Below are 13,661 nucleotides of genomic sequence, written 5' to 3' on the forward strand. Positions count from 1 at the left end.
TCCCCCCGCCCCTTAACTGTTCACTCCAGCTGAGCCTATAAGCTGTCAGTTAACTATTCTTTTCCTCCTATGCATCTGCTCTACGTGGGCCTGCCAATATTTTATTCAGGGTGCCGACTCGCACTCTGAGCTGTGGGATGAATAGAGCCAGATCTACTTCCCTGGGCAAATAACTAGTTCATTTGTCTCTTCTGCCCTTTGTTTTTCATTGGCAACACATGTCACAGGCTCAATTACCTTCTCTATTAACAACCCTTGGGAGGAAGGGCAAGCCGGCCCCTACCAAGGCGAGGCTGTAAAGTGGCCCATATGCTGCACTTCTCTTTTCCTTTCCGTCACAATCACTTTTCATTTCGCTCTCACTTGTCCGCCTTCCTCTCTGGACCTGATTCATACCGGGTACTTGCTTTCGTAATACTCTGAAGATAGAATAGAAATAGAAAACCTTTATTATCGTATGGTGCAGATATCAAATTGAGGTGCAGCCCCAAGTTTAGATTATTAAAATATAGTGGTAGGAGAAAATACAGAGATAAAAAGTATACTAAGATAAGCAGTGTAGCACAATATCATAAACTTTAAATAAGATTTTAATTTCAAGATTTCATTTATTATGATCTTCCGTTGGGAAATACGCTGCTCTATATTAGGAAAAAAATTAATAAATGTCAGCGCAATATAGAGTAAGGCATGGATGGTCCACTTTAATGATGGGGGGTGGGGGGGGCAATTTTTCATCAGTGCTTCTGGGGAGCTACATCGGACCACACAGTTTCCGACCACAAGTATGACAAAAATGCTGTAGATTAAATATCTTCTTTTTTTTTTTTTTTTTTTTTAATCAAGGGGCCACTCAGAGTGTGGTCTCGGGCCTTATGTGGCCCATGGGCTGCCAGTTTCTAGGCCCTGGAATAAGCGTTGATGTTACTGAGTTCAATACAGTGCTGCTGACCTCCTCTGTTCATTTGCAAAATGATACAGAAAGTATCATTTCATTTTTTTTTTTTTGCCAGCTCCAGAGTACATCTTTAAATTTTGATGATGCTCCAAAGTTTCATCCATACTGTGTTGCATTCGTTCATGTTTTTTGTTGGCATGCTTGCCTTTATGTCCTATTGTTGGTTCTTTTTTTTTTTTTGGATGAATCAATGCTACAGGTGCAGTTCAAGGAACTGGATGTTACTTAAATTACCCTGATTAACCCTCGGGAGATAATCTCCCCCGGCCTGATCAGTGCCGAAGCTTCGGTGGCGGCTCAGTCGTCTAATCCACCCGTTTTTGAGCGCGATATTGAGCCCCAACAATTTGCAAAAGTGCTAACCTGTAGAATTCGCCCTATGCACGACAAAGTCTCCGCTATCAATCCAGTTGTTGCATGCTTGTTATGATCCGATTAACCCACATCTTATAAATGTCTGTTTTACGGATCATTCTGCAGTAGCCCCAATTTCCGCCCCCGCAGTAATAATCTATCTTGCCATTAAGATTCTTGTCGGAGCCACCGCCAAACTGTGAGCGGCCATGAAGTATTTTCAGCTCCCCAGAGCTTTAGCTCCAGCGTAAAATTTGATTTGGGTGTTTAAGTAAGGAGGGCGAGGCCTCCCTTTTGTGTGTTTAGTATCCTCTTCTCCTGCTTGTAATGGGGAATGTGTGGGAACAAATTTGCGACTGCATGCGATGGAAAGTGGCCTCATTGGGAAGGTGGCGACACAGCGGGGATGATCTTGGCGCCCATGCACCCATTTGCCGGCATCTTCAGGTGCCACCAGCCTCCTCTCCAAGTCGACCCCCACCCTTGGCTTCATCACCCCTCCTACCCCGTTAAAAAAAAAAAAAAAAAAAAAAGCCGATGCCCCTCAGGCAGTCGAGGGAGGGGATGAAGGGGTTGCTCTCCTGCTGTGCCCCTCTGCATCCCCCCAGTGGCACTTCTTGGACCCCTTTGTGGCCCAGCCCTCCCTTCCACCCTTCATTCCCCCACTGCAACCCCCCCCCTCCTCCCACTCACTCCCCTACTGGGCAGGTGACAGGCCCCTGAATGCGGGCCCGGGCGTCCCTGATGGCTCCTACAGATGGACCGTGGTAATCGGTCCAATAGAGGCCTGCCACAGGCTTTTCCCTGCGAAGATACAAAGACTTGGCCACATCACTTCCACCAAAAAGCAAGGAAAAAAAAAAAAAGAAACGCAAGACAGAGAGGAAGAGTGCAAAAAGAGAGTGCAAAGCAGAGGATGACAAAAGCAACACTGTCATCCGCCATTAGGATCGCGTCTGTGACGGAGTGTTTTCTCTAGTTTCTAATAATCAAAACAAGGAACGGGGGGGGGGGGAGAGAAATAAAAGGCAGCAAAAGGAGGCAAGAGCCAACCCCCGCTCCACAGTTAACATGACTTACTGTGCCAATGGGGAACTTTATGAGCTCCCTTTCCCTCCTTCAGGAACCCATTCTGCAGCATCTTTACTTCTCTGACTTTTTTTGTTTGGTGCAAATTAAGGAATGTTGCAAATCCATGACGAAGCAATGCTAATGTTTGAAGAGTATCAAGTGATGTTTTCCTGTAGGCCTCATCAACAAACCACAACCTCGTAGTCCAGGAGTCGTTGAGCGTTCGGCCTCAATCGCCCTGTGCGAGCCTGCATGCCAGCGTGGCATAATAAACAAGATTAGTTTTGTGAACGGAAACTCATAAAATAACTAAAACGGAAATTGGAAAAAAGTAACAAAAAGTAACTCTGATCATCGCAAAAATGTCCTTCATGTTCGTCCTTGTCAATTCATTTCAATACATGAGCCCTTGGGGTTGTTTTAAAATATAGTTTGGGCTGTACGACAGCACAGCCATTAGCCGCTAGAAGGACGGTCAAACAGTCGTCTGGGAGAGGTGGTCCTTTTTTTTTCACCGAGAAGCGACGTCATCTGGCAGCAGCGCATGCAAAAGCGCCACCAGATGACCTCTCTGAGGCAATAAACGTGTTTTTATAGCTCAGATGTCTCCACGGCTTTTGTGTCATTTAACTCAGTCCAAAATGTGATGCGATGTAACAAGTGCTCTCTTTTTTTGGGTTTTTTTTTTTTTGGTTTGTATATGAATTAAAACAATCTATATATTTTTTTAATTTATATTTATTTATATTTATATTTAATTTTTTTTTTATCTTGCAGACAAGTAATAAAGATTTTGAGGAAATACTAAAATGAATGAAACCTGAAATAAAATTTTCGAAAAACTATTATAAACCACTTTGAGAACTAATTAAAATTAATATTTAAAAAAAAAAAAAAAAACAACCATAATGAAAATTCCAAAACGATTATAACCCGGGTAGCAAAGACCTCTCCTGAGCCTCCGAATCTTCTGCGCCGGCAGTTTGCAGCACCGCAGACTTCCCAGGGCCCAAATCCGTGTGTAATGCCTGGTCAGACGCACACTAGCAACCGGCGCAAACATTTCCTGCTTGGCTCCAGAGGCAAGGGGAGATCCCTGCAAGCCCCCTCCTCTCCTGCGTCGATGTCTGACTTGGCACTTTTTAATTAAAACTTTAAATCTGGAGGGCAGGAGGAAAGTGGAGGAGCGAGTCTGGGCGGGAAACAGACAATCCTCTGTGCCGGCGCTTGGGGTAACCTTCTCACTTCTCGTTTTCTCAATGTCAAAAAGGTGCAGTGAACCCTCCTCGTGAGCTTGAGTGGGCCCTCTGGAGTGGATTTGGGGGAGTGGATTCTTTCTTTCTGAAGTCCATCTGTGTCCAACACATTGTGCCAGACAGTGTTCTTTGAGCGAAAGCCTGCAAAGGCTGAGACGTAGCAGATGCATGTTTGTGACTGAGAAAGAGAAGTGAGACTGCATATGTGTAATTGGGGACAATAGCGGGCTGTCACGCTAGTTAGCGAAGCCTAATCATTATTTAATAGACGGGGTGACCCCCCCCCCCCCACAGACAATGCAATAGTCTCCGTCCTCTACTTTAAGGCCTTCATTGATTCAAGTCTTCTGCTGAATTACAGCCCAAAAGCCGTCCCTCAGTCGCCCGCTCGCTCTCTCCGGCCTTCAACTGAACAAACAGATTAAGAAGCACCTGCAAAGGGCCGAGCACCCTTAACTCTGGGACCCTATCGGTACATAGCGCACAGCATGGCTAAGACCGGGAGAGACACAGTGTCCCGGGGAATGGAAACCCCGGTGAGATCTAGTCCTCCTTAATCCGTGTTCAAGCAATCTCCGGCTTTTGATCCCTTCAGGAACCACCGAGGAGTTTAAAAGAAGCGGGAGAAGACAATCTAAAGTGGCTCTGTACCATGTGCTGCATTCACTGAAACCTTTTGTCTCGGATCTGGCTTTTGTATCACGGCTTAGCGCACCTCTGCGGGACTCCTCGAGTGACACTTTATTTGTTTTGCAGCCAGTCATTCGGACGAGGGCTCCGACGTGGACTCCGAGCCGGGCCTGCCCCTCAAGAGGAAGCAGCGGCGCAGTCGGACCACCTTCACGGCGGAGCAGCTGGAGGAACTGGAGAGGGCCTTCGAGCGCACGCACTATCCCGACATCTACACGCGGGAGGAACTGGCACAGAGGGCTAAACTCACCGAGGCTCGTGTTCAGGTTCGTGCTCTCCCATATCTCGCCCCCAAAATCCAATCTTGACTGTAAGTTGAGGAGTGTCTCTGTTGTGGATCATGCGGGTGTTAAACGGCCTCGGGATGTTGCCACTCATTCCGTACAGCCGTGAGACGTGTGTTAAATCTTCAAGCCCTTGACATGTAGACAGACACACTGCACCCACTGTATGTGAGGACAGCTTCCTATTTTTGTCAGCGGAGATGTGAAGATCCCCGAAATACATCTCTGCTTGTTCTGATGGTGTGCTGATAGAAGCTTTAACAGCTGGAACAGCCCTCTGGCTTTATTTGAACCCGGTGACTCGCCGCAGCACACAAAGATGTCTGTGGTTTCACGACACGCTTCTCATGTTAAGATCTTTATCAGTTCAGCTCCTGTACTGATACAGAATAGCTTTTTTTTTTTTTTTTAACAAGTAATGAAAAAGTCAACTTTTTTTTAGTGAGGTCATCAGATAAATTCGTGTCTTCCAACCTTTGCCACCCAAGGCTCCCATTTAGAAAAACCTCATGGTGCGCCACCCCCCAAAACAAAAATGTCACAAAACTTATGAGTTAAAGTAATGATGATCTCGTCTCAATTTACTCACAAACTGACTCATGTCATACTTGCAGGAATACGTATTTCCTAACCAAGATGTATGACAGAATAATAATTTTGTACATTTTCTTCACAAAAATCGACTCCCTCCAAATTGTAACATTATTGAGGCAATATGTTTGTCCTGCCTCTCATTCCTAATCTGCAAAAAAATATTAGGCCCATTCACATTCTAAGACCCAGTGTCAGTGGAACTGGGAAATGTCTGCCATCTACTGGTGATTGGAGACATTACAATTTAAAACAACAGTTGACCCCTGTAGATTCAGTGTTCGGCCCCTGTAGATTTGCATATTCATAACTTTTTTCATATTTATATTAATAAATATTTTTCCTATAGTTTTATATGACAACATATATTGACTGAAAAATTTAAGTTGTAAAAAAAAAAAAAAGACCCCCGCCCCCTTTTTTTTAATTTTTTTTTATTAATCCGGGTGCCACTCAGAATGTAGTTGCATTGCAGCCAGTTGCTCATCCCTTTTATTCTGTTATATGCATGCCAGCAGGAGGTTTATTATTCCTTCTGTCATCAGAACATTGTAATTGTTGTGCCTGTCACATGTCACTCGGAAACATAGATGAACAAAGATTTCGGAAATAATTGAGACAAATAAATTCAAATTGTTGAGGTCTCATGACACACCACAGTGACACTCCACCCCGGGTGGCAATCACCGCTGAACACGATTTTGTTCTGCTATCAGGTGTGGTTCAGCAACAGAAGAGCCCGGTGGAGGAAGCAAGCGGGAGCCAATCAGCTGATGGCGTTCAATCACCTCATCCCGGGCGGTTTCCCTCCATCAGCTATGTCGGGCCTGCAGCCCTATCAGCTGCCTGAGAGTCCCTATCCCGCAACTTCAATAGCTCAAGGTGAGCCTCCTTGGAGAAATTCCCTTTCTTAGGTACACTTGCGCATCAGATTCATCCATCCATCAATTTTCGAATCCGCTTATCCTCACGAGGCTTGCGGACGAGCTAGAGCCTATCCCAGCTGTCTTCGGGCAGTTGGCAGGGGACACCCTGAACTGGTTGCCAGCCAATCGCAGGGGCACTCATAGACGAACAATTCATGCTCGCAGTCACACCTTGGGACAATTTAGGGTGTTCCATTAGCCTGCCATGCATGCTTTTGGAATGTGGGAAGAAACCGGAGTACCCGGAGAAAAGCCACGCAGGCACAGGGAGAACATGCAAATTCCACACAGGAACCCTACACCTCTGGACTGTGAGGTGGACGTGCTGACCACTCGTCCACCCTCAACGGCATACTTTTCATCATCTGCTCTCCTTAAGCTTCATTCCAATATGACTCTTAGTGGGGTTTCTTTATTTGCGAACAGCAACCGAACAGCCCAGCACGGTCCATCGACCGCAGCCTCTGCCGCCGACATCTGTGCACCAGAGCGGGCTGAGCTCGTCGTCCAGCGCTCAGGACGGAGGTTCGGCGTACTGCCTTTCCTCCGGACGTCACGGCTTCTCAGGATACTCGGACAGCTTCGTGGCCCCGGCCGGACACGGCAACACCGTCAACCCCGCCGCCATTGGCAACAGCCTCTCACCTCAGGTTGGTCCATGCAGTTTGTCCATGTCATTGCCTTGGCATTGACGAGATCCTTGTTGGTATTTGAAAAAAAAGGGGAGCATTTCATTTGTGTTCACATGGACGGGTTGATGAATTTCCAATGCGGCAAATGTCAGTCTTTAGAGGAAGTCGGCAGATACGAGCGTGTGCGTGTATGGCTGTGGCGCGATGACACAAATCAAAACTGAAAAGACAATTATGACCGATTACACAGTCATCAGGCTCCATCAGTGGCTCCCTACCGGGCCAGAAGATGGTCTAACAGGCGGAAAACGAGCTTTTAGCCTCCACAAAGGGTGGTCGGGCTCAGATGCAATGCATGCTGGGTACTAATTCCCACGAGAGAGAATCTCTGCATCCTGTCAGGCGCAGATAAAAAACAAGTGCCTCAAGGCAGGTTTGTTACGAGTTTGCATTCCCTACATCAAGGGTTATCTATCATATGGCCTGCGCTGGGAGGAAGTGATAGGTGGCTCACAGTCGAACGGACGGCTTTGAAATGAAAAAGCAGGTGTTGCTGCCAAATGAGGTTTTTGCCTAACACGTGTGGAAGCATATATTGACAAAATAGTCGGTGTGATGAACCGTCATGCCGCACATTATCGGTTTGCAAGGGATTATTATTATTTTTTTTTAAGCGGATTAAACTTTAGAACTTGTAACCGCTCCTGTCCTGTGAATTCATACACTCGCAGGGTCACAAAGTGCGCGGCGTGCCAATAAAGAAGGCCAAAGGTTGAGTGTCCTACTGGCTGGTTTCAGCATTAACCTTTGGCGGGCAGGTTCGCACACAAGGTCTTACATGGATACGGCGTGCCAGGAATGTCAGTCTGGAATTGCAATCACACGTTTGCCCGAGTGTCTTAATTGAAGGGAACGAAGTAATCTATCCTCTTGTAACGCGGTGTGTAATTTATGCAAATGATTCACTTTGTTGGCTAATTTCTTTTAATTTGTGTATTCATTGCAGCTGTTTGAATGCATCTCGCAACGTAGCTCTCTCCATTTCAGATTAGGAAATAATTCATTTCCTCATTTGGACTAAATTGGAGAGCAGGAGTGATTACGTTCAATGACATTGAGAGTTAATGAAGACTTAAAGAACTTCACAGTCACGTTTTTTTTATGGCTTCGTTTCTGTGAAAGGGGAAGTTAGCATTTTTTAAAAAGCACCCTTTTGTTTCGTGTTTTTAAAACAGTCATGACCTGACTGCAGTATGCAATAAATATATGTGGAAAAAAAAATCCATCCATCTCTGATACAAGAAACTACCGCGCCCTTGGAAAAGCAACCAATCCGAGACAGATGGTGTGAATGAGGACGTAACAATAAAAAAAATGAAACTTCAAACCGATTTGATATTATTATAAAACAGCATTATGAAAAAGATATTTTTGTAGGGTAACAAGGTGACAGCAAATTTGTCCACAGATGATATTGATCACGTTCTACTGTCAAGTCAAATTTATGACGAAGCTAACAAAATGCGATTTATTTTTTGTCCTTAATTTGCAAACCCACCATTTAATTCTCCCTTATTTGCTTATCTGAACTGCAACTTGAGTGAGTGAGCCGGACTTGTTGCTCCTCTACACCCATCAGGAGATTCAGATGTTCAGTTAACTCCAGATATGGTCATATCAGGACCTAGCGGCTGATATGGATAAGGTTGTCTTTAGATGAGTGAGATAGTCGTCGGAGATATTCGGGGAGCTGTGATCGGAGCGCTCGCTGCCTCCTCTTTCGGCGCAAGGTCTCTGGCATCCCTCTGCTGATCTGGTGCATACCGAAGCAATCCATTCTCACCAAGGAAGCGAGCGGCTGGGATTTGCACCCCCACTGAGACCTAATCCCCGGAACAACCTTAAAACAGACACGGCACCACCAACGGCTGCTGTAGAAATGTCGGCTCATGGACGTGTATTATTTCCTAAGCCTGCACGACCACTTGAGAATAAAAATTCTGCATTCGAGCAATGCATGTTACGGCTTCATAATTTTTTTTTTCCATATCCTATATAATTACGTGAAAGTACCATTTTTAGAATAATTCATTTTTATGCGGTGGAATATATATTTTTTCATTTCTAATCACACACATTTAATCAGTTTCACTCTACCCTACGCTACAGTTATATACTTTTTAATTCTAAAGTTTAATTGGCAAGATTTTATGTAAGAGCATTAACTTGATTTGATGAATTGAAAAAAAATTAGCATCCACTTTGATTATTTTTAAATTGTTTCAATATTCTCTTTGTCATTGTACATTATTAGTGTGCATATCCCTTGTGTGTGTGCTGTGAGTGGTTGACCCAGTGAATTTATCTCGCCGGCTCATGAGCTAGTTAGCTAGCAATTTATGCTAGCTTGCTATCTATCTATCTATCTATCTATCTATCTATCTATCTATCTAGGAAAGCTCATTTTACTACATTCACTGTGCAGTGATCCCGGCAAAAAATATTACAGGTTAAAAGAAATAAACCAGTCCGATTACAGGGAGACATATCAACTTCAAATCGGAGAAAAAAAAGCAGTTTTGTTTGATTGATGTGCCTGATGACTGCGTCTCTTCTGTTCCTGTTGTTAAAATATTGCGATTTTTTTTTCTTGCACAGATCTTTATTGGTGGAATCGGGGTTAACATAAGTTGACAATATGTGAGGTCTGATCACTGACAGTTCTTGCACAGATCTTTATTGGTTGAATCGGGGTTAACGTAAGTTGACAATATGTGAGGTCTGATCACTGACAGCCTACATCACATCCATCAGTCATCAATCATGATCAGAGCACACATGCCAGATGGCCCCCAAGTTTGGGAAGCCTCATTTTCTGCCTCAATCTGCTTTACGTCTTAGTCATTCATTATTTCTGCTGTCTTTCCATCCCAGGCCCCTCACCTCTTCTTCTCATTACACAGACTGTAACTCTTTCTCTCCAAATCCCCTTCGATGTCCAGCCGCCCCCTTTTTACTTTTAAAAGACAATTTCATGACTTTGTTTCTCACGCAAACCTGTGCGCAGCTGTTCGTGATGTATCACCACCGGGCGCTGCGCCCCTGACATCAGAGCAAAAACTGCAAAGAAATTATGCACACGAGCAGCGGTTCGGGTTCGACACATTGGCGACGTCTCACACACACACACACACACACACACACACACACACACACACCCTACCCCTTGTTCCCACGTACCCTTTTGGCCTCTCGGCCTCACAAGGACACGGTGATTTTAGGGCATCAAGGGATTTTGAAAGAGGGCGTGTTTTAGAACAGACACACCAGTCTGTGCGCAGACATAAACATAAATTTGGGACACTTCAAAGTTGCAGAAAGTGCGTATTTTCCAATTGTTTGATGCAAATATCTGACTAGATTAAGCCAGAACTGCTTCACGAATCCTGCAAAAAAGCGGGTTTTAGAGTTAGCGTTGTGCTTAGTCTTTGGTGAGTGTTTTGTTTTTTAATTTTATTGAGCAGTGGTAAATTACACACAAAAAAATTCTCGTGGATGAGCTTCCGCTCTCTCTGTTATGTATGTATGAATAAATAAATAAATGGCGACTAGATGTTGGAGAGATGCTGGTCTGCTTGCTGGCCACTTTTGAGTGTCCCTTGAGCAAGGGGTCACGCCCACTACACAAGTTTCGTTCTTTTATTGTGGTGAATGAAATAGACCCACACATATTTTCATATACCATCTCATGCTGACGCTTCTGAAATAATGCTTCTGCACCTCTGTTTCGAAGCAAGCCACATCTCATGGCCTCGTACATTGCGAAACGTGTTTTGACCGTAAAATTGAATGCAAATCTTCTATAGCTGTGACCAGCAATGAAAAAATAGGATTGCTCTGTCCACAAGTCTGACAGTGAAGATCTAATGAAAGCTTCCCTATAGTAACCAAGAGCCATCAACGCCCTTGTTCCCTTGTCAGTTCAAGCAGAATAAAAAGAAACCACATGTATGAGGTTTCGCCAGTGTGGTCTGACAATGAACAATGACTGCGCCTCCACTTCTCTGAGCCCACCTGAGTCGAGTTGATTGAATGTCTTTTAGTCTGTCTTCTAATCCCCCAAGCTTCCTTCTTTCTCTCTCTCTCTCCCCACAGGTGATGGGCCTTTTGAACCCGAGCGGAGTGCCTCATCAGCCCCAGAGTGACTTTGCTATTTCCCCTCTGACCGGAGGCTTGGAGCCTAACGCCGGCATGGCTGCCAGCTGTCACGGCTCCCAACGGCTGGAGGCTTTACCGGGTCTGACCGGCATGCCCACCCTGCCGAGCACTCAGTCTTACTGCCCGTCTTCCTACACCTCGCCAGCCTACGCCGTCGACCACCACCCATCGTACCAGTATGGACAATACAGTCAGAGCAAGGTAGGCCTGAAATCCATACATTTTCTCCGCAGTGAAATTTCCGGTTTTATGATGAATCTTTTCCAAAAACTATCCTGAAACAAATCTGTATGAAAACCAGAACAATATTTTCCATAGGAAATCATTTAAATCTGTTTCAGAAATCCATTTTATGGAGAGTAGCATTACTTTCAGAAAACTATAAAATTACAAAGTGGATAAATGTAACAGCACTTTTACCTTTATGAAGACATATAGTGATACGTATTCTTCATGAGCAATGCAGAACTGCTTTATGCAAATTTAGCATCCACATATTTCTGAAAATGTTTGTATAAAATGCATACTCTCGGCGGGACCTGGTGAGGTGGCTTGTGGTGTTGATGTGGGTGCCTGGGTGTGAGCTGTGGCCAACAGCAGGTCTTCTTTGAGTGTTCTTGTTGTGTTCATGTATTTTATTGTGGCCACCGCGGCTCTTTTTCACCCAACATGCAAGTACATTTTATGAAGTCATAATAATAATTCAACAGTTGTGTCACACTTTCTCCTTCGAATCTGGTGTGTGCGCCTTGGCCACTTGGGGGCGGTATAAGACAGACATATAGATGTACTGTACTGGATGCTCAGGTCCTCACTCGTCTTCTCCATATGGCATTTAAAGAAATATTATTCCTCTCGTCGCAGAGGATAAAGCATATATGCCTGTGAGTGTTGGTATATGGTCTGTCTACAGTTGTTCCAGCACAGATTGAGTTCAGCTAAATGGCAACAACACAGTATAGATGCTAATTGTTAGCCTGTGTGCCGATGGCAGCATTCTGGAAATAAAAGCTAAGTGGTTGTTTTAAATATACAAAGTGTAAATCTCTTTGTTTTATGTTTAACTTCAGCTGAGCAGGGCAATGCATAATTTTGACGAATTATATCTGCCCAATTGCTGTTTGTGGTCAACCGTATGTCAAGGCACAGCTGTATTTCATCAATCCTAAGTCAACGGTTTATTTTTTTTTTCCATGTAATGCCAACACCCCGAGAAAGTGTATATGTTCTTGCACCCACTAGAAAAGTATCACATTTATAGATTCATACAAATTTTAGACTTCATTCAATGAGCTGCTGTTAAAGCGAACAGTATTCTCTTTCTACAAATAGTATGTATTCTCTTTTTATGTAAGCTCGTCATTTATCTCCGGCTCGATTGGGCAATTCGGTTTAGGATTTCTGACTAACGTAAACCACGCTAATTACACCGACCCTTCTGATGAGTGAGCGGCTCAAATGGGCTGGCCCTGCGCTGAGATTACATGTACATCCATTGTTGGCCAGGTTACCTCCGTTTACATTACGCTCATCAAACGAGCCACGTAGCTTGACGCTGAGGCAATCCGGGGGTGGGGCTCCCTTCGCTGTCCTTTCATGACCCTCGTGATGATGAGCTGGCCCATCGGACTTGAGTACGGCTCACCTATCCATGTAATGACCCCCGTGTTGGCCCAACTCAAAGAAAGGAGCCACTTACCAAAAAGTGTGTTTGACAGGAGAGAGGGGAGCGTGTAGCTCCTCGTGGGGTACACTAGCACATGTTGACTGGCCCATCAGTGGCTACATCTTGATCTCATTAATTTAGCCCGTCCTGGGAGAGAACCGCATGTAGCTTTTGGGGCAGGAGAGGCATGTGTGTGTGTGTGTGTGTGTGTGTGTGTGTGTGTGTGTGTGTGTGTGTGTGTGTGTGTGTGTGTGTGTGTGTGTGTATACATGTGTTAAGGAAGGGGCTCTTTAACAGGGGGCGATTATGACCCTTGGCAGTCCTGTATTGAAACCATGTGTCCAACAGGAGGTCAGATTTAGTTATTGATCAACGGAGCAGAACTAGAGCGATCCAGGCGGAGGCTTCGCTCTACCAACCACATTGGGTTGAAAAAGGGGTCTCAAGAGATCTCCAAAAGCTCTTCACCTGTTTTTGTAGGAAGTTTATTGTTCAACCCGGGACCCCGCTTTCCATTCTCACCTGCTTTTAAACGTTGTCCTATGCTCAGGGTCACACTTCTAAAAACGGAGGTGGCAGAAGTACTCTCTATACTTAAGAACAAGTTCATATGTAAGTTAAAAAAAAAAAAAGCTTTGTCATAGTTTTAGAACCGCCTTATCCACTATCTACAAACAATGGTGCAACACATGTAGACAGACAATACAACCATACTCACGTACGACTATTTTTTTTGTAGATTATTGTGTTAGTTAGCTGAATAAAACTCTTTCTCATTTGCCTCCATGACAGTAAAAAAATGCCACCCGGGGGGCCAAGTGGCACACCCCAAGGAGCCAAAATGAATTCATTATGCTGCACAAATTTTGCTCTTTGATAATTCCTATCCCAAAATTCATCCATCCGGCCATACTTTTTAACCAACCTTTTGTCTGCCCTTCTCATCTTCAGGTGCCTTTTATTATTTAAAGCGAGACGGAGGTCTCATCGACATTGAGGCTTTCCTGCACCGCCA

General features: G+C 44.6%; 1 protein-coding gene across 3 annotated transcripts in view; it reads left to right on the plus strand.

Annotated features, from left to right (window-relative positions):
* The window catches only part of pax3a (paired box 3a), a 34,760-nt gene extending 21,099 nt beyond the window's left edge, over positions 1-13,661 (plus strand). For all 3 annotated transcript variants that reach the window (XM_019855887.1, XM_019855888.1, XM_019855885.1), the window contains 5 exons: positions 4,396-4,595; positions 5,921-6,086; positions 6,557-6,780; positions 10,918-11,181; positions 13,598-13,661. In XM_019855887.1, the coding sequence (XP_019711446.1) occupies positions 4,396-4,595; positions 5,921-6,086; positions 6,557-6,780; positions 10,918-11,181; positions 13,598-13,615 (872 nt within the window). In that variant the 3' untranslated portion in view covers positions 13,616-13,661. The remainder of the gene's footprint in view (positions 1-4,395; positions 4,596-5,920; positions 6,087-6,556; positions 6,781-10,917; positions 11,182-13,597) is intronic.

Source organism: Hippocampus comes, unplaced genomic scaffold (assembly GCF_001891065.2).
Source record: "Hippocampus comes isolate QL1 unplaced genomic scaffold, H_comes_QL1_v1.1 scaffold114, whole genome shotgun sequence".
NCBI lineage: Eukaryota > Metazoa > Chordata > Actinopteri > Syngnathiformes > Syngnathidae > Hippocampus > Hippocampus comes.